Here is a 24,480-nt window from a genome sequence, read left to right on the forward strand (position 1 = left end):
CTTAGTAAAATGGGCTAATAGTGTGAATCAAGAAAACATTGAGTTAGCATCAACTACTAATTCACATGATTACAACAATGTCAGTATACATGAAGCAACTAAACATAATCAGTCAATTGCAGATACAAATAAAGTAGATGTAGAATGTCAAACAGATTCTAGCACAACACTAAAAGTAACTAGTGAGATACAAACAGAGGAAGTATGCTCCTATACAAATGCTCATAGAGATGAATTCAGACCTCAATACAGAACTACTAATGAGAAAATGGCCTTAACATTTAAAAATAGTAAACAACTAGAACTCTATAGTGCATCAGTTAATTGCATAATAGATGAAGAATCTACCACAACCTTTGTAGATAAATATTTAGTGAAGCAAGAGAATTATCTAAATGACATAGCTATTGTTACTATGCCCAATAGTAAAATCATACACTGTAAAACTGCTATGGTAGATATTACATCACCATGGATAAATGGGAAATTTAAGGTTGTTGTTCTAGAAAACACTATCTGTTCAATAATTATTGGAGCATATCCAAATTTGGTCAAACCTTGGGAAAAGCCACAAATTAGAACTAATCTATGTTTATACAAATTGCCTGGTAATTGTTCATTGGATGATATCTTATCTAGTGTTGAAAATGTATCTAGTAATTGTACCTATAGTAGTATTGAAGAGCATCCAAAATATGGCTATTTTATGTGGTTAGATAATAAAGATTTTGAGGAATACAAGAAGATTTTGCATGAGATGTATGAAAACACTATTCAAGGTCAAAGAATTAAAGTCACCATTGTAAATTTCAAAGATTTAAGATTCACACCTTAAAGTAAACATTGAGCATTATTCTGTAAACATTGAGCATTATTCTGTAAACATTGAGCATTATTTTGTAAACATTGAGTACTATTTGTAAACATTGAACTAGAACTAAGACTTCATTTTTAAAAAAAAACTCTATTTGTAAACAAACTTTGGAATTTGATTACTACATTGTAACCAACAATTTTTTTCTCATTCTTTTGTCAACAAGAATAACATTTTTGTACTCAACAATGTAAACAAATATTGAATTTTTTCCCAACTTATTCAGTACCTAGCTTAATTTTTTCCATGCAATGTAAACATTATTTTTTCTCATTGTATTGAGAACAACTTGGACAAAATTTTTTTCTACAGCTATTGTAAACAAGATTGGAATTTTTTACTATGTCATTTATCACAATTATATAGCTTAGTCACATTTTTCAATACTATTGAAAAAGGAGATTGATTCATAATGTAACTTATTTATTCAATGTCAATTAGTGTAATTAAATATTGACATACACTTGTATTTTTTTGAAAACATTTTTGTCAAACTATTCTTATGGACTATATTTTTTGTAACAATCATTGATGTAAACAAGAAGATTGTTGTACAAACTTTTTGATATTTCAAGTGCTGAAAGAGACACTTGATATTATTCTTTTAAATTGGACTTACACATTTTTTCACAACAGATTAAAATAAATACAACTAAACCATTATGATGTTATGCTTGTATGTATATGCTTGAACAAATTAATGTAAACTCAAAGATTGTATCACAACTGACACATTTTCTCAGTTAAATTTTTTTGACAAAAGAGTTTTTTGAACTTTGTACTCAATAATTATTTGATAAACAATGTAACATTAAACTTTTGCCATTACTAGCTACAAATTATTTGAACTGTCATATGGAGAAATACTTAATTGAAACATAAGGTGCATGCAACAAGCACCATGAAAGATATTTATTTTGATTTGATGTTCATACTTTTGATCCAATATTTTGATACTTGAATTATACATATTTACTTGTGTAATATTAATGCACAACAATTTTTTATGGAGATGTCAAACCTCATATTGAAGTAAACATATATATTGAATTTGTAACAATGATCATTAATCAATTTGATCTTGAATTTTGACACATATATTTTGAATTTTTCTATACTTATCACTTACATATTGAGACTTACTTGTAACATTTTCTACATGATTTGTACATATTGTACTATTGGTGTTAAAAAAAAACAACCAGACTTCTAACATTTCTATAGTGTCAAAGATTTTTTATAAATAGATATTGTGAATAAAAACTTGTATTAATTTTTCACATTGTGACATAGGAGATTGTCATTGAAATTTTCGTCACACTTTGCACATATTATTATGAAAAAGACTTGTAAATATTGAACACATTTGAATATTGATGTATATATTAGAACTACATGTAAAGAATTATTTGGGATGTTAAGTATTTGACTCAGAGAATTATTTGAATTGCCTTACAAGAATATGATGAATTAGAGAATTTTGCCCTTGTATGAATTTTTTTTTTGATTCAGCAAATATTTTGTGTAACACTGTCATATTATATATTTTATTGCAAGTTTGTAATTCTATTTGAACTCAGCAATTGTACATTTCATAGACCCCAAGAATTCCAATTGATCCTACTTATGATAATTATGTCGTCAAGCTGAAAAAAATTTCTTCAAAATTTTTTTCAAAAGGGAGGTGATAGGTAATGTCACCACCTCAAAGTTGGTGCCATAGAGTAGAAACCCTAATTCTGTATTGTGTATGTTAATTCCATATTGTGAATCTTATTCACAACCCATGTTGCACTAAGGTGAACACTTTTGACCTTAGGTGAACCAGGGAGTTAAAAGAAAGTCAGTCCACATAGAGATCTTGTAGCAAGCACTTGTATTGAGTCACTTAAGATATAAGCAGTAGAGTTAGATGTTTAAAGTAGTTGGTTATAGAATAAGTACTAAGTTGTGATATTCGTATATTACTGTTGGATTAATACTGACCATTCCTGGGTCGAATTGTATGGTGTATTCACTATGTGGTGTTATATTAAACTTATTGTGTCTGCTACACCCAGCGTCATTCCATTATTCTGTGATTTGTAACAAGAACCCAATGTCACTACCACGCCTACATTGATAACCACAGCCACATTCATAACATATAAAATAAGCCAGCAAACATTTAATGGTGTCAGAAGTGTCCAAAGTGCAAGTCATTTATTGTCAGAAAGTGACATTTTATAGTGTCAGAAGTGCCAGCAAACATTTCTAGCTATCATAAAATTTATACAAATATCTAGATAGTGTATCTTTGTATTTATAGTGGTCGATCGGTTCCACCGTTATAACGCATATAATAGACGTTGCACAGCTATCTTTAATAAGTCATAGAACCTCGCTTTGATTACTATGGCAGCTATAGAGAGAGACGGGACGTAGAGGTTATCTTGACGACATTTGACATATGGCTGCTATAGAGAGACAGGACATAGAGATTATCTTGACGACATTTGACATATGGCTGCTATAGAGAGAGAGACAGGACGTAGAGATTCCTCTTGACATTTGACATATGGTTGCTATAGAGAGAGACAGGACGTAGAGATTATCTTGACGACATTTGACAAATGGCTGCTATAGAGAGAGACAGGACGTAGAGATTATCTTGACGACATTTGACATATGGTTGCTATAGAGAGAGACAGGACGTAGAGATTATCTTGACGACATTTGACATATGGTTGCTATAGAGAGAGACAGGACGTAGAGATTCCTCTTGACATTTGACATATGGTTGCTATAGAGAGAGACAGGACGTAGAGATTCCTCTTGACATTTGACATATGGTTGCTATAGAGAGAGACAGGACGTAGAGATTCCTCTTGACATTTGACATATGGCTGCTATAGAGAGAGACAGGACGTAGAGATTCCTCTTGACATTTGACATATGGTTGCTATAGAAAGAGACAGGACGTAGAGATTCATCTTGACATTTGACATATGGTTGCTATAGAGAGAGACAGGACGTAGAGATTCATCTTGACATTTGACATATGGTTGCTATAGAGAGAGACAGGACGTAGAGATTCATCTTGACGACATTCGACAGTTCCCTTCATGAAACTTCTTGTCCGAAATCGTTCATTAGCATCAATTACTTTTGTATTGATGACCTTTCACATTTGTTTGTTACTTGAGTGTTACCTCCTTTTAGACTTATATGTACAAGCAAACAAGCCAAGTCGAAGTCCATTGTGTGTGTGTGTTTATAGAAATTTTATTTCTTGAAACAAAAAAAAACGAATGCTTTACACTAAGAAGACTCAAATTAAATTAAAGTTCAGATAATCATTCAGCCTTCCTGATGCCGTAAGAGGACATTCCTTCTGAATGTTTTATTAAGCTTAGGACGTAAACTGTTTCACTTTTAGATGTTTCTGAAATTCCTAAATCAAGGAATTATCTAGAAACATTTGTTTTGTAAGGAAATTATAAACATTTTAAATTACTGTTAATTGTCTATTTTAGAAGTAAATATAGTTAAATACTTTTTGTACTTTAATAATTTGAAATATAAAAAAAACGAACATAAGAACACATTGATTTGAATTTCAAACTGCCAATATATTTGTTTTTTTCTCTTGAAGCAGGAAGTTGGACAGATTTGATATGTTCTATGGAGACAGTTTATTTCCAACCTAACCCAAGAGATCTGCAGGAACATGGATAAAATGGTGGAGGATTACGATTACAGTAAGCTGGTAGTCGGCACTCCAAGGCACGTTTAAGTCTCAGTCCAGTCTGGGTGCTGTAGTTAATTTCAGAGGCCAGCGACACCTGTGAGTTGTCTGTGAGGAGATAGGAGGAGACGGTTGATAAGAGTATATTTTGTTTCTTCTATTGAACTCATTAGATGGCTTTGTGTTTACTGCATAGATCTAGAAATATGACTCGTGAAGAAACAAGATTAAACTAAACATTAAGGCTATGGTCTAATAGTCTAGTAAATAAATTAATTAATTAGTTTAAATTTTAAAGTAGCCTATAGTTAAATTGCGTATATATATATATATTATATATATATATATATATTCTGTGGCATTTTACGTCTCGAGAGACGATCTTTTCCCTTAGAGACATACATACATAGATGCATACGTACATACATACATACTAATTACATACATGGTGTTGTTTCCCTTATTTTCATCGCATTTAATTCACTACTTTGTCTCATTTAAAAACTGTATCCCTGGTGCTACATTTCACTTATGTTTTATACGAATGAAAATATTGAAACATGCCTTTTAACCTTCCTAACCGGACCACTTTGGTGGCTGATCTTGAGTTTGTTTCCACACAAACTCTCTTCGCAACCTTGTTATATGATGTCTTCATGTAATACGACCATCATCTTTTTATATTTAGACTTTCTTTTTAATTTTCTATTTTATTCATTTTTAAGAGATCTCATTAAATTTCATGTAGAGTATAAACTATGCTGACCCCTATTGATGAAGAGTTTTTCATGATGGTCTTGTGAGTTCCACTGAAAAATTATGCAGTAGCCGGTTATAGAATTTCATTATCAATCTCTGAATAGTTGTTACTTCAATTACATCTACTAAAATTAAAATTAAAACAAATATCAGAACTATCGAAACGCTTGCAAATGTGTAGATAAAAATAGAAAATTAACCTCTTCAGTAGTTCAAAATAAAAGTAAAAAAAGAAACTTGCAGTTACAAACACCACTGAATGATGGCAACGTACTTGTCAACAGATGTAGGCTTTATTTTATGTTAGTCCAAGATGATATTGATAACTTTTACTTAAAGCCCTTGTCTTTATTTACACTTATGGACTGGTAGCTAAGTCTTAGACTAGTTGTACGATCGATAAATGTATTTATGAGATATATACAAATTGTTTTCAGGATTCTTTACAACATCATAATAATTGTAAAGTGTAAACATCGTTTTCAAAATTAAAATGAAAAATGTACTATTTATACATCTGTCACGGAGAAAAAATGGTTGCGCCCAGATGAGTCACTGTTTTAGAAACAGTTTTTTCTTAAGACGGGGCACAATCTGATGTGACTTATCATGCCAATTCTGGAGCGGCAGAGTTTGCCACAGTTCGTGCAGTTAATTGCATCTATTTTAGGGCTAGCTGATAGGGCACAAAGAAAAAGAAAGCTGTCCTATAATTCGTACAAATGAGACTATAATAATTAGCGATACAAATGGTTTACCTAACAGTCCCAGGATGCTGATCAATATTTCGTGTATGGCTGACACAAGAGCAGATGAGTCATTGGCTTCTGTTGTAGATAATTAATTGAATACCTTTAAAATGATGTCTTCATAAATAATTTGTCTTGCAAGCTACTTCAACAAACTGGACAAATACATTTGCACACTATAAACAAACTGGACAAATACATTTGCACACTATAAACAAACAAAATAAGGTAAACCCTTTTCAGAACTTGCGATCTATTGGGAATAGGATGTAAAGGTCACGTGTTTGGAGTCAAGTGAACGCCCTAAAAATACCGACGTCAAGGTCATCAACGGAATTAGAACCAAAGACTCTCTGTTCGGAGCCCTGTCAGGGGGAGGTATGGCGAGAATGAATGTTACTTTGATATTTTGACATGTTAGTTATATCCCTTTGTTATGTGAATAGTCTTGCACGTGTTATGAACTGAATGGTTAAGTCTTCCTTGAATATGCAAGAGAGTGTGTTAGTCAGTGAGGTCTTCTCCCGGTCCAGGAATGTTGGACTGTCGCTTCCTGGACTGGTGTTTGTATTATTTCTTGAGAGTGATATAATTGTGTGCTTTATTAAATATTAAAGTATTATTGTTATTCAATACAGCTGGAGTTAGAGTTGAAGTATATTGAGTAACTCTTAATGGGCCAAGCAAGTATTAATTAGTTGGAATTGTGTAACCCCTAACGAGCCAAGCCAAAGACAAGCAAGAATAGAACCCTGACGAACCCAAGCGGCGCTTTACCTTTCAGCTCCCATACATTTTAAAATTAAATATTTAGTTTTTAAAACAAGCAGAACCCATTAAAACTAGTCAAATGGTTGGTGCCAACCAATGTTAGATAGCTCATAAACTAGTCCAATGGTTGGTGCCAACCAATGTTAGATAGCTCATAAACTAGTCAAATGGTTGGTGCCAACCAATGTTAGATAGCTCATAAACTAGTCAAATGGTTGGTGCCAACCAATGTTAGATAGCTCATAAACTAGTCAAATGGTTGGTGCCAACCAATGTTAGATAGCTCATAAACTAGTCAAATGGTTGGTGCCAACCAATGTTAGATAGCTCATAAACTAGTCCAACCCAAACTTCCATGTTACAAAATAAAAATACCCTACGATGGAGGCCTACACTAAAAATATCTTATGAAACTTACCTATAAAAATTATATTGTCTAACTAATGGTCACTCTGTTTGAATCTCCTAAACAGCCAGAAACTATTTACAACAACATAGAAAAGAAAGGTATGAGATTATGTATTAGGAACTGTTTACCTTGTGGCTTGTCCAGTTCATTTGTCAGCAATGTTAAAATGTAGAGATAATTAGATAACCTGAGTCCAAGAGTTTCATTTCCGACTGAAAGAAAAATAAATGCCTAGTCGATCTTGTAGTTAAGTTTTTAATAGAACAAATTCTCGTCAAAGTGCTATATATAGGACTCATGTAGAAGTTAATGGGGGGGGGGGGGTCAAATGTATCATCTGGGGTAGGAAATGTCGGGGAGGGTATTTGTTGTAGATTCAACGTGAACTTCAAAGTAATAATGTTCGTGTATTAGGACAGTTAATTCATATTAAGTAAACTTTTTGGGCATTATATTCCTATAATAATAATTATAATGACACAGGGAAGATGAAACGGAAAATTCCCGAGTTTACTAGATGGTGACAACATTGACAAGGCTGCTTCCTTAACATGGCTCAGAGCAGGTCATCTCTACCCTAAAATTCTAAAATAGTAGTCTTTGTTACAGCAATACAGGACAGAGTAATTTGGACAAAAAAATTACGAGAAGCATATCCTGAAACTCAATGTTTTTGAAAAATGCCGAAAATGTGGAAATGTGGATGAGTCAATTGAACACACAATGGCAAGATGTTCAGTCTTATCAGAATAATGGGTTGCCATAACTAAGTTGCAAAATTAATACACCAACACTTGGCTTTGACACATAATTTGATCAGTAAGAATACTCCTCCCTATTACTAATACTCGCCACAAGAGATTCTCGAGTTTGGGATCACTGGGATAGACCTATTTTGACTGACGACACGGTTGATTTTAATCTCATTGATCTGCTGTTTATTCATGAACAAATAAAAAAAATCGCCACCATTTTTGACATCGCCATACCACTGTCCCATAATATAAGAAAAACTGAAATGGAAAAACAAAGAAAGTATGGGAACCTAGGCTTGGAGATTAAGCATTTATGGAAGTTATCTAATTAACAATATACCCCATTGTTATATCAACCGAGGGGATCATGACAACTGACCTCAAAGATACCTTCAAGGCCCTTAACATTCCTAAAAAGATTCTCGTTGCCTCTCAGAGGGCGGTTCTACTGCAGACCTGCCACATCACCAGAAAATTCTTCAGCGGACACTGATAAAGGGACTGCAATGAATTTTGTTTCTCTTTAACGAAACTCGACCTTGGCAGTGCCAGAGAATGAATACTTGTTTGCTTCTAACATAATAATAATATTTGATTCCGAAGATAAAGGATGAGTGCAATGTTTCACAGGACTACACATAACCTGTTGCGATTTGCATATTTTTCCACATCTAGTACAGGCAACACGGTTTTCTGCGAACCATTGCATTTTTTCTTAAAAGAAAGGATCAGAATTCCTTAAGTATTATCTAAAGTATCTTTCCATTTCTTGAATATTTTTTTTTTCAATATTTAGGGCTATTTTGATAATCTAATACAAAAAAGCATGCATTTTGTTTATAAAAAATCTGAACTAAAAGAACTCTCGAAAGATTTGCATTGGAATTGGTTAAGAATGCGATACTTACTTACAATATATCTTTCAATGGTAAAGTTCTTGTCAAAACTAGTCAGAATTACACGGAGACTTTCTTTCATAACACCAACAGTAGTTCCTTATGGAAGTCACAAATAGTTGTACTATTTAAATCATCAGATATAGAGGCCAATAGAGGCTACTCTTAGAGTCCGAAGAAATAGATAGATAGATAGATAGATAGATAGATAGATAGATAGAGATAGATAGATAGATAGATAGATAGATAGATAGATAGATAGATAGATAGATAGATAGATAGATAGATAGATAGATAGATAGATAGATAATCTTTATTATTATTATTAAGGAAATTCGTCTTACAAGCTTTCTTTTTACAAAGCTTATATCAAGTCACTCTTGTCTTTTGTTTCATATTTCAGAAAGGGAGCTTAGCCCTGCCATTTTCAGATAATGGCAGTAATTACCGGTTCTTTACCTTAGATAAGCTTTGTCTTTAAAAAGTAATCTTTTTACTTGTGCTTGTTAACTATTTCTGTTGTACAATGAACTGAGCACTCCATTTAGTTTTCTCGACAAAACACTTCACGTTGAGTTTAATTACAGCATCAGTTGTAATCATTTAAAATGTGACTACATTTAACAACATATACATTGACAGTACAAAGGTGTCTCAAAGGATTTTTACGAGTCATTTTTTTACACCAAACAATCCTAGTTACGTCTACCACTTACTAATTACCTTGTTCAAGATGAGTCAGAAATATTTGTAACATTTCAATATTGTTTTTTGCAGGTATGGTTTCTTCAGCCTGGAAATATATTTTCATATCTTTAATCAATAATATTGAGAAAATAAAAGATTTCCAATTTTTTTCTACTACATAAACAAGTTTGATAAGATCGTAGATAATGTAAAGTACTTCAGTCCAGCAGACCAAAATGAATATAAATATATATATATATATTGCACTAGATCTAACTTAAAAATACCTTAATGGTCAATGTTAGAGTCTTAAATAGAACAAAAATTATCACAACCTTAGACATTTTCATTTCAGCTTCTGGTGTCTGCTGACAGAAAGAACATGACAAGTGTTTTACTTTAGCTTTTTATAAAGATCTCATGTCAAAATCTTAGACTGTACATCGTAAGTTTATTGAGGTATCAACAAAATAAATGACATCTTGCAAAATGAAGACTGAATGTACGCGTTGTTCGCTTCTAAAAGTGTGGAGCCAGAGGGCCAAACAAATCTAATATCAAAACCTGACAATGTTAATGAAATGAAGACACACAAGATTTATCAAGCAACACATTAAACTAAATACTCGCGTTGTTTTAGTAGGCAAGAGTGATTTGTTTAGTCTATCATTTAGATTTTGACCACTATTCTCTTTCTCTCCCAGGAGACTCTTAGAGAGTATGTTTTATTGCTTTTTATTTGTGCATTGTGCAAACTATGAGACATTATCTAGGTATGTATTGAATAGATCTACGTCTTGTGACATTAAGCTGTTGTAATCAATACGTAAATAATACGTTGTATATATTTGTTAAGAATAGAAAGAAAACATGACAAGAGCTGGAGCTTGTAAATAATAAACAAAGTTCCTAATAGAATAAGCCATTACGTAGAGAAATGTGAACAAACTAAACATAACAGGTTCATTGATTCCAAGACAACAGATCATAAATACTTACACAATTTGTAAATTACGTTTCTGTGAATGAATGCATGTATTGTATACATAGACAATGTTTACAACACAAATTGATTTAAAACTTATTTTTAAAATGGCTTACAGTTAATTACCTAATTAACTAATCAATAATTGTTTTCCAACTGTAACGAGCTGCTACTAAAACACTTGCGTCTTAAAATAGAATAGAACGTCTCATCTACTATCTGTTTTAAATCTAATCTCTAAACTAAGTGTACAAAACAAATTAGAATTAACTTCTAAATCTTCGTGTAAAAACCAAACACGCTCTATCAATAATTCTTTCATTAATCAAGTGTTCTAAGATGTAGTTTAATCAAATTAACGCAGAGATCCTTTAGTGATGAAGACCAAAACAAATGTCTCCATGACTACTTTTAAAACTATTGCAGAGATTTAATTGTTTCCTACAATAGAACGTTAAAATGTAAACTTGTGCTCGGAATGTCTCTTTTAAAGACAAGAGTCAAGTTCGTTGAAAGTAATACAACTTTTCAAATCCAGATTATTGTTGGATGTTAGTATCTAGGTTTATTGTAGTAAGATGGTGTAGTTAGATAGTTGTTTTGGCTAGTTTGGTAGTGACTGTAGTAGTATACTAAGTATATATATTTAGTAATATAGTAGAGTGGTTAGTTGTTTTGGTTGTAGTGTACATAAATTTATCATTAATTTATTTGTGACTTCATGAAAATAAATTTTCGTTTTATTGTATTTATTCTCAATTAAAGTTTGTTTATTGCTTTCTTGTAGCTAGTTTAGTTAGTTTAATTTAATTGTATTGTCTGGTTGCTTAGGCGACTCTAGTCCCTTGGTCATAGACTGAGATGCACAGATACGACCCACCCAGTAGCGTTATCATCTGTAAATTCTGTTTAAGCACAAGGACCTAGAGCCCGCAAGCTAAAAGAAAACTGGTGTCAGAAGTGGAATCTATGCTTGAGTGGCCATACTCATATTTTTTTTTGGATTGGGATAGATTATGTTCGCATTTGCATTGGTAGGAAGTAGTAATAGTGAGAGTTTATTTGGTTTTTTTTTTTTTGGTTTTGTTACAAAAGTTTTGTAGGATGTTGTGTTTAGTAGTTAGAGGGTACTATGGACAGAGAGGCAGCAGCAGCAGGAAGAATGCAGACGTCTCAGACTGATCGTGGTGCCATGACAGAGCTGAGTAATCGGCGCTTCCATGGCGATGGCTCAGCCAGGGAGGTTGAAGAGTTCCTTCAAAATGTGGATGGAGCATGGAAGTCTCAACACATTGTACGTCCAGAGGAAAAATGTGACTTCCTCTTTTCACATTTAGGTGAGGCAGTAAAGACCGAACTTAGGTGTCACTCTTAGACAACGAGGGCTTGTCTGGATGCCCTGGTACAAGTGCTACGCTCTACATATGGAGAGGCGGAGCATCAACTGCCTAATTGGTCAGCTGTTCAAAATAAGCTAGCATCCAGATGAGTCTGTCCGCACCTACTCACACCGTCTCCTTCAAGTATTTGAAGCATTCACAGAAAGACAGAGAGACCTACAGGTAACTCCTCTCAGTGAGACAATTCTGAGGGACACATTTTTGAACAATCTCAGTTACACTGACTCTAACGAGAGATCTGCTGGAAAGGCTGTATAATAGGTCAGAAACAGAATTCCTGGCAATAAGAAACATGGGCGCAGGATGAGCATGTCAACTCTTAAGCTGAAACCAGGGTGACATGCATTGAAATAAAGATTGTAGGCCAGCTAGCTGCTTCTCCCTTAAAGCAAGTGGAAGAGCTTGCAGACTAGATTGAGCGCCTGAAGCTTGTGGCTTTGATACACTAAATGACTACACAACACACATCTCGAACATTTCGTGAACACGTTCTCGCGGTCGAGTTACAAGCACATGTAAACATAAAATGTAACGTTTTCAGTTACAAATTTGTTCAAGGTAGTACAAATCATGACTATATAGCTACTAGCATTACCCACTGGCTGCACTGGTTGATAAAGTTTTCTCTTTAGTAGAGCAGTAATAGAAATAGGAATTCTTTGAGGTGCAGTGGAAACAGAAAAGAGGAAAGAAAATTTTAAACTCTTATCATGTACAAGCGGATCCAGAACTTTGGAGTGTGGGGGCGATTTTTTTCCAAACCCTAAGCCTTACGCCCAGTAAACCCTTACCTTATGCATAAAGGCACATACAGCATATGTATTGCATTCTTCACTGCAAAAAAACGCATCCTCCTGACATCTACATCTCTTTGATCATCCTATTAAAAAAGGACCTTTTAAATAATGTTTTACAAGAAAAATATTCTAATATGAATGTATAAGCCCTGACTACATTACAAATATAACTGATTTGTTCCTTGAAAAGATAAGGTACCCCACAGATTTAAATTAAGGCTTTGAGGATCGCTGCCAAAAAAAAAAATATTCGAAAAAATATATTTAAAAAAATGCTCATTTGTAAGCGGTACATTTTGTTCAACTGGCATGTTTGTAACTTTGTTTTGTTACAGAACTAGAATTCAAAGCTCTAAACAAACAATTTCGGACGTGGGAGGAGAAATGAAGTGGGCCAATTAGATCCCACTCTAAATTTATTTTGCCTTTTTAGAATTTAAACATATATTGTGAGTTTTAGTCACCAATTTAATTGAATAGAAAATCCTCAGATTGAGTTAAATTTGGAAAAAGGCGACTAGGAAAAGAATATTTGGGTTCAGAACTCATCTCAATTGTTATTCTTATGAATTCTAAATTTTCCAAAACAAAGTCTTTCTTAAAATTACTAAGATAAATTCATGTGCAATTACATAAACTCTGTCACCATATTTCACTATTCTGTTTTAAAACGTTATGTTTTCGTCTGGAAAAGTGAGGAGGCTGTAGAGTGAAAACAATTAATCCTCGCTCCTTTTTTAAAAATCTGCTGTTGGCTTAAAGAATAGGGGGTGGGGAGACTCGATATAAGAATTTAATTTATAGCATATATAAATTAATTATTGAAAGGTTTTTTTTTCTTTGTAATTTCTTAACTATAATACAAAAAAAAAGAATTGGTTTGTCCGATGAGCGGAGGGCGGATTGCATGTATCGCTCTTCCCACCTGGTACAAGCCTTTTTCATTTTATATTTACTAATAATAAAATTTGAGATTAGAGTGTGGTGCGACATAATATACAAATGGGTTCAAATATCAATATGTAGCTTATATTATATAGATATTCAACTACTTTTGTTCAATACTATAATTTCTCCATAAAATAGGACCGCCCCCTACTCAGAGGGCTAGAGTGGGGAAGGCAGTAAATGCAATCCACCCCCGCCCAAATCAGTTAAGATACCAGAAGAGGAGCATAATGTAAAAATTATATAGTAATTCAATTAATTTTGTTCACAATCATGTCTCTATAAAAGTAGGACCGCCCCCTCCCACTCAAAGGGCTTAGATGGGAAGGGCAGTAGATGTATTCGCCCCCACCATATCGGCCAACAGGGGAGTGACATAATATAAACGTCGATTAAAATATCAATAACAAGTTTTAATCATAGAGATATTTAATTCATTCTGTTGACAAGATGTGATGTCTACAAATAAATTGGACCTCCCCCCCCCACCACCACCAAATCGGCCAACATACTAGAGGGGGGGGGCGAAATAATCTAAAAATAGGTTGAAATATAAATACTTAGTACATATTATTAACATAATTAATAATTTCGTATACAAATTGTGTCATTTCTCTAGTCAAATTGCCTCCTTCCCTTTTCGGGGTAGGGGGTGGGGGGCGACCGTTCATGAACACTTTGTACATCGTCTTCTAGGTCTCGATCTGAATGCCTTTCATCAGAGTCTTGTAAAACAGGAGGGGGGCGCAATAGGGCGCTGTAAGAAATGTTTTTAAACAAATCAAAACATTCATTAGTTAATTACTTTTATTCAAGTCAGAACTTCAGGAAAGGTGGAGGGTGAGAGGTGGAACATGGAGACTCATTTCAAAAACATCTCTAACGTTTTGTCTAGACATCAGTTGATGCTTATGGGGGAAACTCTAGTTGGACCGTGATAGTTTTTCAAAAAAAAAAATATATTTCGCCAGAGAACTAGACTTAGATCTAGAGTCAACATTGATTTAGAAAAGACTAGCGCGTTCTTGAAATGACTATCGCTTTCGGGAATTTCCGAATGTAAGGCTTTATTGATAAAACATTTCATTAGATTAATGTTCAGGAAAATTTTGCCAATCCTACTCTACGTCTAGATTTAAAGGCATATCGTTAATTGTATAAAAGAGGAATGTTTATTCGGTAGTGAAAATTCATTTCAGCCTAATGCTCATCATGCTAAAAATATCAAATTCTGCCATTTATTACGTATTGCTTACGAAACAGACTCACAGAGGCCAATTAAGAGTTTGTGAAAAAAAAAACATTAACTGTCTTTTTCTATTTCTTATTTTTAGAATTAAAATACAAATCTAAACAAAAGGATTGTAAACAATATTTGATCCTTGACGTTTTAGCTCTCAATTATAATACTATTGTAATTTTTACATAAATTTTGTAGTTTCGAACAAAAAGTTGAACATTTGCAACAATTTGCGATGTTGTTGTTTTAATAGAATTGCTGACATGACTAATCGTGCACGTTTCTCTTTGTAACTAACAACATGGTGAATTGATTTTGTGTCTGAACTTTTAATTAAATCGCGGTTCGAAACAGTTTTCCTCACTTGAAAAGCTATATAAAGAAAGTGAACTCATTGACGCTAGGGACAGCCAGAAACTTTTTTTCTGTAGGTGATTAATTTTATTTTACATTGTTTGATTTTAAACATTAAACAATTTGTTAAACTCTAATAGATTTTTCCCTCAAAAAAAAACTATTGTTTTTTATTCCAGTGTTGTTTTTTCTTTCGTACCTTTTTATCATGACTGAATGTGCCACCGAAATCTAAACTTTGATGATGCTTACATTTTTTTTGTCACCACAGGCTGTCAAGAATGTTGCTCAAGGTTTCTGTTGTGTTGTTCTTTATAGCAGTTACTGCACAGGTATGTTGACTTGTTGTAAGGTTACTGCACAGGTATGTTGACTTGTTGTAACGTTACTGCACAGGTATGTTGACTTGTTGTAACGTTACTGCACAGGTATGTTGACTTGTTGTAAAGTTACTGCACAGGTATGTTGACTTGTTGTAACGTTACTGCACAGGTATGTTGACTTGTTGTAACGTTACTGCACAGGTATGTTGACTTGTTGTAACGTTACTGCACAGGTATGTTGACTTGTTTAAGGTTATGGGACAAATACTTTAGCTTCAGATTACACAAAGAAAAATAAATTGACGCTTTTGTTTTCTATACAAAATGAGAACAACTTCAAGACTGAAAGAAAAAGTTATTGTCGAATCCATGAAAGATGTGTCACATAGTCCTAAGTAAAATGTGTCATGACAAAGTTAGGTACAATTCGTTTCTTTGAAAGTCCAAACTATTTCTTCATTCAAGAAAGTCTCAGGAGTTTGAGCCTGCTGTACATTTTATGGTTTTATGCTAAAACATTATCTCAACTCGAACAACTTCAACTCTCTAAAAAGAAAGCCAAACAATGTTTAATGATTACCAGAAGTACTACAGGCTAAAAAGAAGTCAAGGTCACTTAATATAAACGTTCGAAATTTAAACTGATGAATGCATTCTAGAATACATATCTAAATTTTCATGTAACTTTGATATTCATATTTTTACATAAAATATTTTATAGAAAAGTTATTGAAATGTATCTATCTCTGTATCTATCTGTGTATCTATCTGTGTATCTATCTGTGTATCTATCTCTGTATCTATCTGTGTATCTATCTGTGTATCTATCTCTGTATCTATCTCTGTATCTATATCTGTATCTATCTCTGTATCTATCTCTGTATTTATCTGTGTATCTATCTCTGTATCTATCTCTGTATCTATCTCTGTATCTATCTCTGTATCTATCTGTGTATCTATCTGTGTATCTATCTCTGTATCTATCTGTGTATCTATCTGTGTATCTATCTGTGTATCTATCTCTGTATCTATCTGTGTATCTATCTCTGTATCTATCTCTGTATCTATCTGTGTATCTATCTGTGTATCTATCTGTGTATCTATCTCTGTATCTATCTCTGTATCTATCTCTGTATCTATCTGTGTATCTATCTCTGTATCTATCTGTGTATCTATCTCTGTATCTATCTGTGTATCTATCTGTGTATCTATCTGTGTATCTATCTCTGTATCTATCTGTGTATCTATCTGTGTATCTATCTGTGTATCTATCTCTGTATCTATCTGTGTATCTATCTCTGTATCTATCTCTGTATCTATCTGTGTATCTATCTCTGTATCTATCTCTGTATCTATCTCTGTATCTATCTCTGTATCTATCTCTGTATCTATCTGTGTATCTATCTCTGTATCTATCTCTGTATCTATCTCTGTATCTATCTGTGTATCTATCTCTGTATCTATCTCTGTATCTATCTGTGTATCTATCTCTGTATCTATCTCTGTATCTATCTCTGTATCTATCTCTGTATCTATTCGCGTTTCTTGATTTGTTTTTGTCAAACAGTCAATCTACGATAACTAGAATGAGGATATAAAATAAAAGATTTTTTTATCTTATCTTATATAATACAGACGTTAATTCAAAAAAGATGATTACGTCCTACGCGTCGTGCTTTTAGTCATGCATGTTAACCAATGACTTAATTTCTGCCAAGTCACTGGTTTTCCTGGCTAGCTCAGGCAACCCATTCCATGCTCTAATAGCACTAGGGAAGAAGGAGTATTTGTACAAATTTGTCCTAGCATATGGGACGAGGAACGTGCCTTTATCTTTGTGTCTTTCAGAGTATTTTATTAAATTTTGTTTTTGTATTTGAAGATTATGATTCAGTGTTTTATGTATAATTGCTACTTTACTTTTGAGTCTTCTGTCCTGAAGGCTTTCTAAATTTAGTGCATTTACTAAAGGTGTTACTCTAGTCAAATGTGAATATTCGTTTGTTATGAATCTCACTGCTCTATTTTGTGTCTGTTCCAGTTTCTTAATGTTTTAACATATTGTTATAACCCTGCCCTGCACACCACCATCCAAGCTAGTGCAGCAGGTGCGCACTGTTAGAGACTTGACTAGAAAAAAAAGAACGCAGTTCCGCCCAAGAATTGAGAAAGAGGCTCAGCTAAATGCAGACGTTATTCTATGTATTTGTGATGTCCCGTTAGATTGCCTCCCTTAAGTTATTACAATATTATGAAAATTGAGGATTGAAATTTTAAAAAGTTCGCTTCTTTGATATAAAAACCATTACTTTCAGCTTTACTGTCAATTGACCTCATTCACCAATCGTAAACAAACAACATTTAGCCACGTGATAATATTGATAAAACAACGAAAAAAAAACTGTCACGTGATAGCCATTGTGTATTACGTAATTTGTATAGAAGAGATAGAGAACCACGTGGCTAATTGTTGTTTGTTTACGATTGGTGAATGAGGTCCATTAGGCTTGCCTTGGCATTTGGTCCTCATACGGGATAAGTGTCCGACCCAGCGCAGCTGTTGAATGTAGAGGCACAACTTAAGCATCTATACGATAGACAAAACAAAGCAGCCAACATAGACATATAAGCGTGTATTTCTTCAGTCATTGTGTTTCGTCTTCTTTTGTCTAGGGACAAGAACCGACAAATCCAGAACAGAAATTAGAAGCCATTGAACGTCTCGTCAAAAGTATTAATGCAGGTAGAGTTATGCCGTGTATTCACCTCAAAGTTTACTGCCTGTTCAATACATGGCCCATAGGTTTGGAAATCATTGAGCTCAGACAAGTCCCATGTTTTACTACATTCTGACCTACCTGTTCAAAACTTATTTAGATTAATTTGACATTTTGGATATAGACGGTTGTTGTTTTTTTTTACCTAGCTTAACTTACTCTGTCTGTCTTTTAGTAGTATTTACGTTTTCATTATTTTCATGGGCGTAGCCGCGTGGCTTCCGGGTTCAACCCCCATCCTAAAATACCATTCCCCTCCGTTGAAAATATTTGACTACAAGAATTCAAGTAACAACTATAGGAAAACTAAACCAACTATTTACCGAATTCCATGAGAGTTACGAAGTTACAAAACTAAAATAAAAACTAAAATTGACAAATGTCATGAGCGTAGCCTGGGGGTGAGGTTTAAACCTGCTCTCCCAAATTAAAGTTGGTGGGCACCAATTAATAAAGTAAATCTCGAAGAGAGTCGAAGCAACAGCCTAATATTAGATCTATACATCTTGGTTTTAAAAAACCATTTCAGTCATATATATAATGATTTCGAAAACTTTACTTTAATATTTTAATTGCTATTAGTAGAGTTGTGTGCAGTCCATGTAATTAGGCCGCTTGTTTTTATTGTTTAATGTTCAGGAATCGAACTGAAGGATTTGAAGCAGTTGGCAGAAGAACTCAACCGAGACTTAAATGAAATCAACAATTACAGTCAAAGTTATTGTAAGTCATTATATTTGTTTTCCCGGCATGGACTTTTGTTGGACTCTTAAATCCGTGATCTTGTTAACATCTCTCGAGCTGGTCTTTGCTGCTAGCTACTGGTCACTTTCGTTTGATCTAACGAGGGCGAAATGGCGCTTAGGTTCATTGCAAACCAAATAAGATCGCCTATGGCTTGCAGTCCAGCCCCATACGGGTTATGTGTCTAAACCATTGCAGCTGTCGGATGGTTGGTCTAATAAAAAGTTGCTTTTATACTGTCCACACATGCATGGTTATTTGTAAGGTAGCTCGGACAGTGTATGCCCATTATGGAGCTAAAGGTCGATGATGACGTAAGCATGTGTAGTTCTAAAAAACGAGTGAACTAAGATTTCATCTGAACTATGAATGACGTCATAAGATACACAAATGTCAATATTATATGCGTTTATTTACCCCCCCCCCCCTCTTTTACAAAATACATTTTTTACATGTACTGTCAATATTCCTAATACTCCTGTTATAATTAGTATAGCTCTATATTAAACATTTTGAATGACTTACAAACATTCACATTTTAATTCAATTTTATTTTACCTGTTTCTAGATATTTAAATGTTCTATCATTTTTTTTGTTACCTGTAATAGAGATGTTCACAGAATGGAATTTGTGTTGTGTTTTGTTTTTAGGTATTCAAACGTTAGACCTGTGATTCGTTACCAGTAGTAGTTACAAAATAAAATTGTGTATTTTCCAACTTGTAATCTAAATATTTATAGAGATATATTCTATTTTATTTTCTATCTTCAGTAAATGAGCTCACTAACACTAATCCATCAAGTGGTAAGTCTAATTGACTAGATAACTCTAATACGTTTTAAAACATGAACACATAAAGTCTGTGAGTAACATCCACCAATCAAGCACCGTAATAATCGAAACGCGTATTTGCTTCCAAATGAAAACAATGTTTGTTATTTAGTCAAACAGTTATTTCTTTCTTTGGCTGTTTTATGAAACTTATCTCTTCATCAAAATGACTTTGTTTTATTTTATAAGTTGAAGTAAAAACTATCTTGACCTCGTTCAAACCAATATGAAAACATTGTTTGCATTCATAGAATTGGTAGGAGAAAAATGAAAATCTCATTGTAAGCTGCAGTTGGGCAGGTACCATAATAGTTTTGAAATAATTTGAAATAAATCTTTAGCATACTTTAATATTTACACAATATATATATATACACAATTAATTAAATAAAAAAAAATAATTGAAACAATGAAAGCAGATGTTTCTCCTTTTAAAAAGCTTATATCAACACACTCTGTCTGTCTGGTAAAAAGTTGAAACAAGTTGTGTTTTTTTCCAAACCCAATTTTGCACAGCTATTTCTTTTACCTATTTGTTAGATTTCTTGAACAAGGTAAAGAAACTGTACTTGACTGATGTGTGTGGTTTAAGTAGAATTGGCTCTTTGTATACTTTATAGGTTGCCACTTCAAAATTTGAAGCTATATCTATAAAACCTTCTATTTTCCCAAACGATTCGCTGGCAGAGTGGTTAGTATATTGGGTGGAGGAGGCTGGGGAGGCTTAATCTTCTAGTTCTGGTTCAGGTCATTCATTTTTTTTTTGATAAACGTGTTTAAAAAGCGATCACTCAGATACCCCTTCTTTCTCCTCTTACCTCTTTCCAACTGGTCCAGACAAGTGATAGGATCATAGTGTATTGAGACAAGTGATAGGATCATAGCGTATTGAGATAAGTGATAGGATCATAGTGTATTGAGACAAGTGATAGGATCATAGCGTATTGAGACAAGTGATAGGATCATAGCGTATTGAGACAAGTGATAGGATCATAGCGTAGTGAGACAAGTGATAGGATCATAGCGTTGTGAGACAAGTGATAGGATCATAACGTATTGAGACAAGTGATAGGATCATAGCGTAGTGAGACAAGTGATAGGATCATAGCGTACTGAGACAAGTGATAGGATCATGGCGTATTGAGACAAGTGATAGGATCATAGCGTAGTGAGACAAGTGATAGGATCATAGCGTAGTGAAATGGCTAAAAGCGTGATATAGCACTAAACAAAAACAATTGGTACAAATATTTGTAATCGCGCAGATGTATTATTGTTATTCTAGATCTATTACAAATTTAATGACATGGCTGACTCAAACTCATTGATACAACTACACTAAGCTTGTATTTTTAAGTATTATTTTAATTTTTTTTTTCTCGTTGTGTATTAGATAAAAGAGGATCGAACATCTATTTGTTCTTGTGAGAGAAAATACCGAAATCAAAGCCGCCGTTATGTTCAAACTAGTTAAAACGTATCCGTATACAATACGTCAATACAAAATGTCATTGAATTCTTTGTTTTCTCCTGTTTGCTTCATTCATAACCTGCTCTGTAAATCACTGTGGGTTTAATATCATTTTTGTTTTGGAGATTAAAAGTTTAGAAAAACGACATTGTCCAAATTTATTTTCTAGTGAGTTCTCATACATAACCTTTCGATTCATGTTTTTTTCTAATTAAAAATCGTATGTACAAAATAGACACGATGTTACAGTGTAGCATGGAAATTAAACTTTAGTTTTGAAATATCAGTTTTATTTAGAAAAGAAATAAAAACAAAGAAATGAGTCATAATATTTGAATACATAGATTCCTATTTGATCACTTTTTTTAAAAATCAAAATATATTAAGTTGAAGATACTGAACATTTTCACCTTTCTTTCTAGCCAGCGACCAGGATTTGTTCAAGCGACTTCACAATGAATTCTCTGTTATATTCTTAGTATTTGACAAGCTGAACAGTGCATTCAGTAAGTCAACTTTTTTAAAAGAAAAGTTAATGAATTCAATGCAATAAGAAATATAGTGAAATAAAGATTGGTAGTATCTATTCTTATAAAGAAAGTCATTAATGTAAATTCAAAAGATGTCACTGGACTATATATTTAAACAGGTGGTACAGAGATAAAAGACACAATGTTCTTGGTCTCTTAGTTCTATTCTCTCTTTTATTGTAGGTCCACCTTCCTACAGTGTATGGACAACTCTGTTGGCTAATGTGCACGATACTTTGCTCGAGATTGCCAGACTTTCAAGCATTTTATTAGGTAAGTCTACTTTTTAATATTATTGAAAGACCGTTATATTTGGGGGAGTGGTGGTTGATTGGTCAAGTACTTGCTTTCCGAACCGAGGATTCACAGGTTCGAATCTCGGTAAAGGTTAGGATTTTGAATTTATGAATTTTTAGGATGCCTCGAAGTCTAATGGGTACCTGACATTAGTTTGGGAAATGAAAGGCTATTGGTCATTGTGCTGGAAATATGAAACCATTGTTAACCTTTGGTCATAATCAACAGACGACCATTACATCATCTGCGCTATGGATTGCAAGGTCTGAAAGGGGTAGTTTAGTTTTTCACTTTACACATCTTATGTACATTTAAATAGATTCATTACCTAGAACTTTTTAGATCTAACAATTTCGAAATAATAATTATGAGATGAGAGTGCTCTTATATGTTTACATCTAAATCTGGTAATCCCAGTAATTGAACATCTAAAATAAGAACACTCTCGCCTTATAATTATTATCTTGCAATTTTTAGATACATAATCTAGACACATCTAAGTAATCAATCTATTGAAATGTACATGATAAAAATCAACAGACTTGAATTATTTCAATCTAAGAGTTTGAAAACATTTTCTCAATGAAGCTAATAGTAAACAACTTTATATCATAGAAGATTTGCATAAGTATCTAGTTATGTGATTTATATCTCATTCTATTTAAAATCCACAAAATGGTATTGCATTATTTCTAAACTTTGAAAACTAAAGATCATTACTTTACTAAGACAGAAATATCAAAAAAGTATTATAAATAAGCATATTTATTTATTAGATGAAATGAGGGCTTAACAGTACAATTACACAATAACTAAGCAAAAAAAAAATATTTTATTGGGGATGAAGTGACCGGGAATGAAGTGACCGGTCATCGAAAACTTGATCTTAATCTAGATCTGAACTGGTAGGGTTGAAATTTTGAAAAAAGATATTTTCTTGTTATTCTTCAATGAAACCAAAAAGAAAAACTAAATAGAGTTTCTAGGCTGCTAATGTATTAGTACAGTTTTTATTAGCATTTATACTAAAATGAGATTTATTTGAGCTATTGCCTCCTTGGGCCTCACGGCTAATGATAATCTCAAGCTTAGAAATACAAGTATATAGGTATGTGTGTCAAATCTTCTTTCCGTATTATATTTATATATATTGTAGGCAAAAATGTATATCTCACATAAATATTGAATTGCATAAGTATGCCCCATTAAATTACTCAATAAATCAAAAGTCTAATACCGTTTTCTAAATGTAGGAATCCTTAAAAAAAAAAAGGGAGTCATTTAATGAATTAATGTTCAAAGGAAAACTAAATCGTTTCACTAATGCCAATGAATTATAAGCTCATTGATAAGTCAACATTTTGTTCTTGATGTGTGTACAAGTCAACATTTTGTTCTTGATGTGTGTACAAGTCAACATTTTGTTCTTGATGTGTGTACAAGTCAACATTTTGTTCTTGATGTGTGTACAAGTCAACATTTTGTTCTTGATGTGTGTACAAGTCAACATTTTGTTCTTGATGTGTGTACAAGTCAGCATTTTGTTCTTGATGTGTGTACAAGTCAACATTTTGTTCTTGATGTGTGTACAAGTCAACATTTTGTTCTTGATGTGTGTATTTCTTACGTTTCTTACAGATCGCTCTCAAGGTTCCAGCCAGATTGTCCGGTACAAACGTTCTTATGGTTATAAACCTCCATATTATCCTCCACCACCTCCACCACCTCCACCACCTCCACCATGCTATGGATATCAGTGCCATGGTTAAGTTAAAACGTTGTTTTTAGTACAAGAAATTGTTTTGAAAGTAAAATTAAAAACATCCAATACTTCCATCTCTTCCGTAGTTGTGTTCCTCTGTCTTTAAAGTTATCTGTTTATTCATTTTGATCTTTTCATTTACAATGTTCATCATTTTCACACGCCATTGCATCCAGCGCATGAGGCAGATTTTAAAAAATTGACCATCAAGGCTTCAACACAAAACAAGCCTTAAATACAAGGCTAATTTGTGGCTAAACCAGAGGCAGTACAGCTTGAATTTGATTCAGATGAATAACACAAATAATACCAACTAACTGCATCATTAATAACAAAATATAAAGTTTTTCAACAACAATAAAAAATAAATAAATCTGGAAAATATTTCAAAAG

The 24,480-nt window shown here is 33.2% G+C and overlaps 2 protein-coding genes across 8 annotated transcripts in view; one reads left to right on the top strand and one right to left on the bottom strand.

Annotated features, from left to right (window-relative positions):
• Nucleotides 1-24,165, top strand: part of LOC106076093 (uncharacterized) — a 320,041-nt gene extending 295,876 nt beyond the window's left edge. For 2 of the 5 annotated variants that reach the window (XM_056042476.1, XM_056042477.1), the window contains exons 2-8: nt 15,623-15,683; nt 18,348-18,417; nt 19,091-19,174; nt 19,968-20,000; nt 21,921-22,004; nt 22,212-22,301; nt 23,964-24,165. In XM_056042476.1, coding sequence (XP_055898451.1) covers nt 15,633-15,683; nt 18,348-18,417; nt 19,091-19,174; nt 19,968-20,000; nt 21,921-22,004; nt 22,212-22,301; nt 23,964-24,094 — 543 coding nt within the window. In that variant the 5' untranslated portion in view covers nt 15,623-15,632 and the 3' untranslated portion in view covers nt 24,095-24,165. Of the gene's footprint in view, nt 1-10,332; nt 10,401-15,622; nt 15,684-15,766; nt 15,812-15,862; nt 15,908-18,347; nt 18,418-19,090; nt 19,175-19,967; nt 20,001-21,920; nt 22,005-22,211; nt 22,302-23,963 lie in introns of those variants that run through there. The other 3 variants (XM_056042475.1, XM_056042479.1, XM_056042478.1) reach the window with 3 other exon arrangements.
• On the bottom strand, nt 4,461-10,755 carry LOC106072923 (uncharacterized). Of its 3 annotated transcripts, none has more exons than XM_056042480.1 (7): nt 10,627-10,755; nt 9,915-9,995; nt 9,664-9,733; nt 8,953-9,039; nt 7,418-7,501; nt 6,119-6,187; nt 4,461-4,709 (listed from the first exon to the last, which is right to left on the bottom strand). In XM_056042480.1, exons 2-7 carry the CDS (start codon nt 9,975-9,977, stop codon nt 4,549-4,551), a joined length of 534 nt encoding a protein of 177 aa, XP_055898455.1. In that variant the 5' UTR covers nt 9,978-9,995; nt 10,627-10,755; the 3' UTR covers nt 4,461-4,548. The 3 variants fall into 3 exon arrangements, with proteins under 3 accessions (XP_055898455.1, XP_055898456.1, XP_055898457.1); XM_056042481.1 differs by having other exon boundaries at nt 9,915-9,992; nt 10,627-10,723; XM_056042482.1 differs by having other exon boundaries at nt 9,963-9,995; nt 10,627-10,714.
• Nucleotides 24,166-24,480: the final 315 nt, after the last annotated feature.

Source organism: Biomphalaria glabrata, chromosome 9 (assembly GCF_947242115.1).
Source record: "Biomphalaria glabrata chromosome 9, xgBioGlab47.1, whole genome shotgun sequence".
In the NCBI taxonomy this organism is placed as follows: domain Eukaryota; kingdom Metazoa; phylum Mollusca; class Gastropoda; family Planorbidae; genus Biomphalaria; species Biomphalaria glabrata.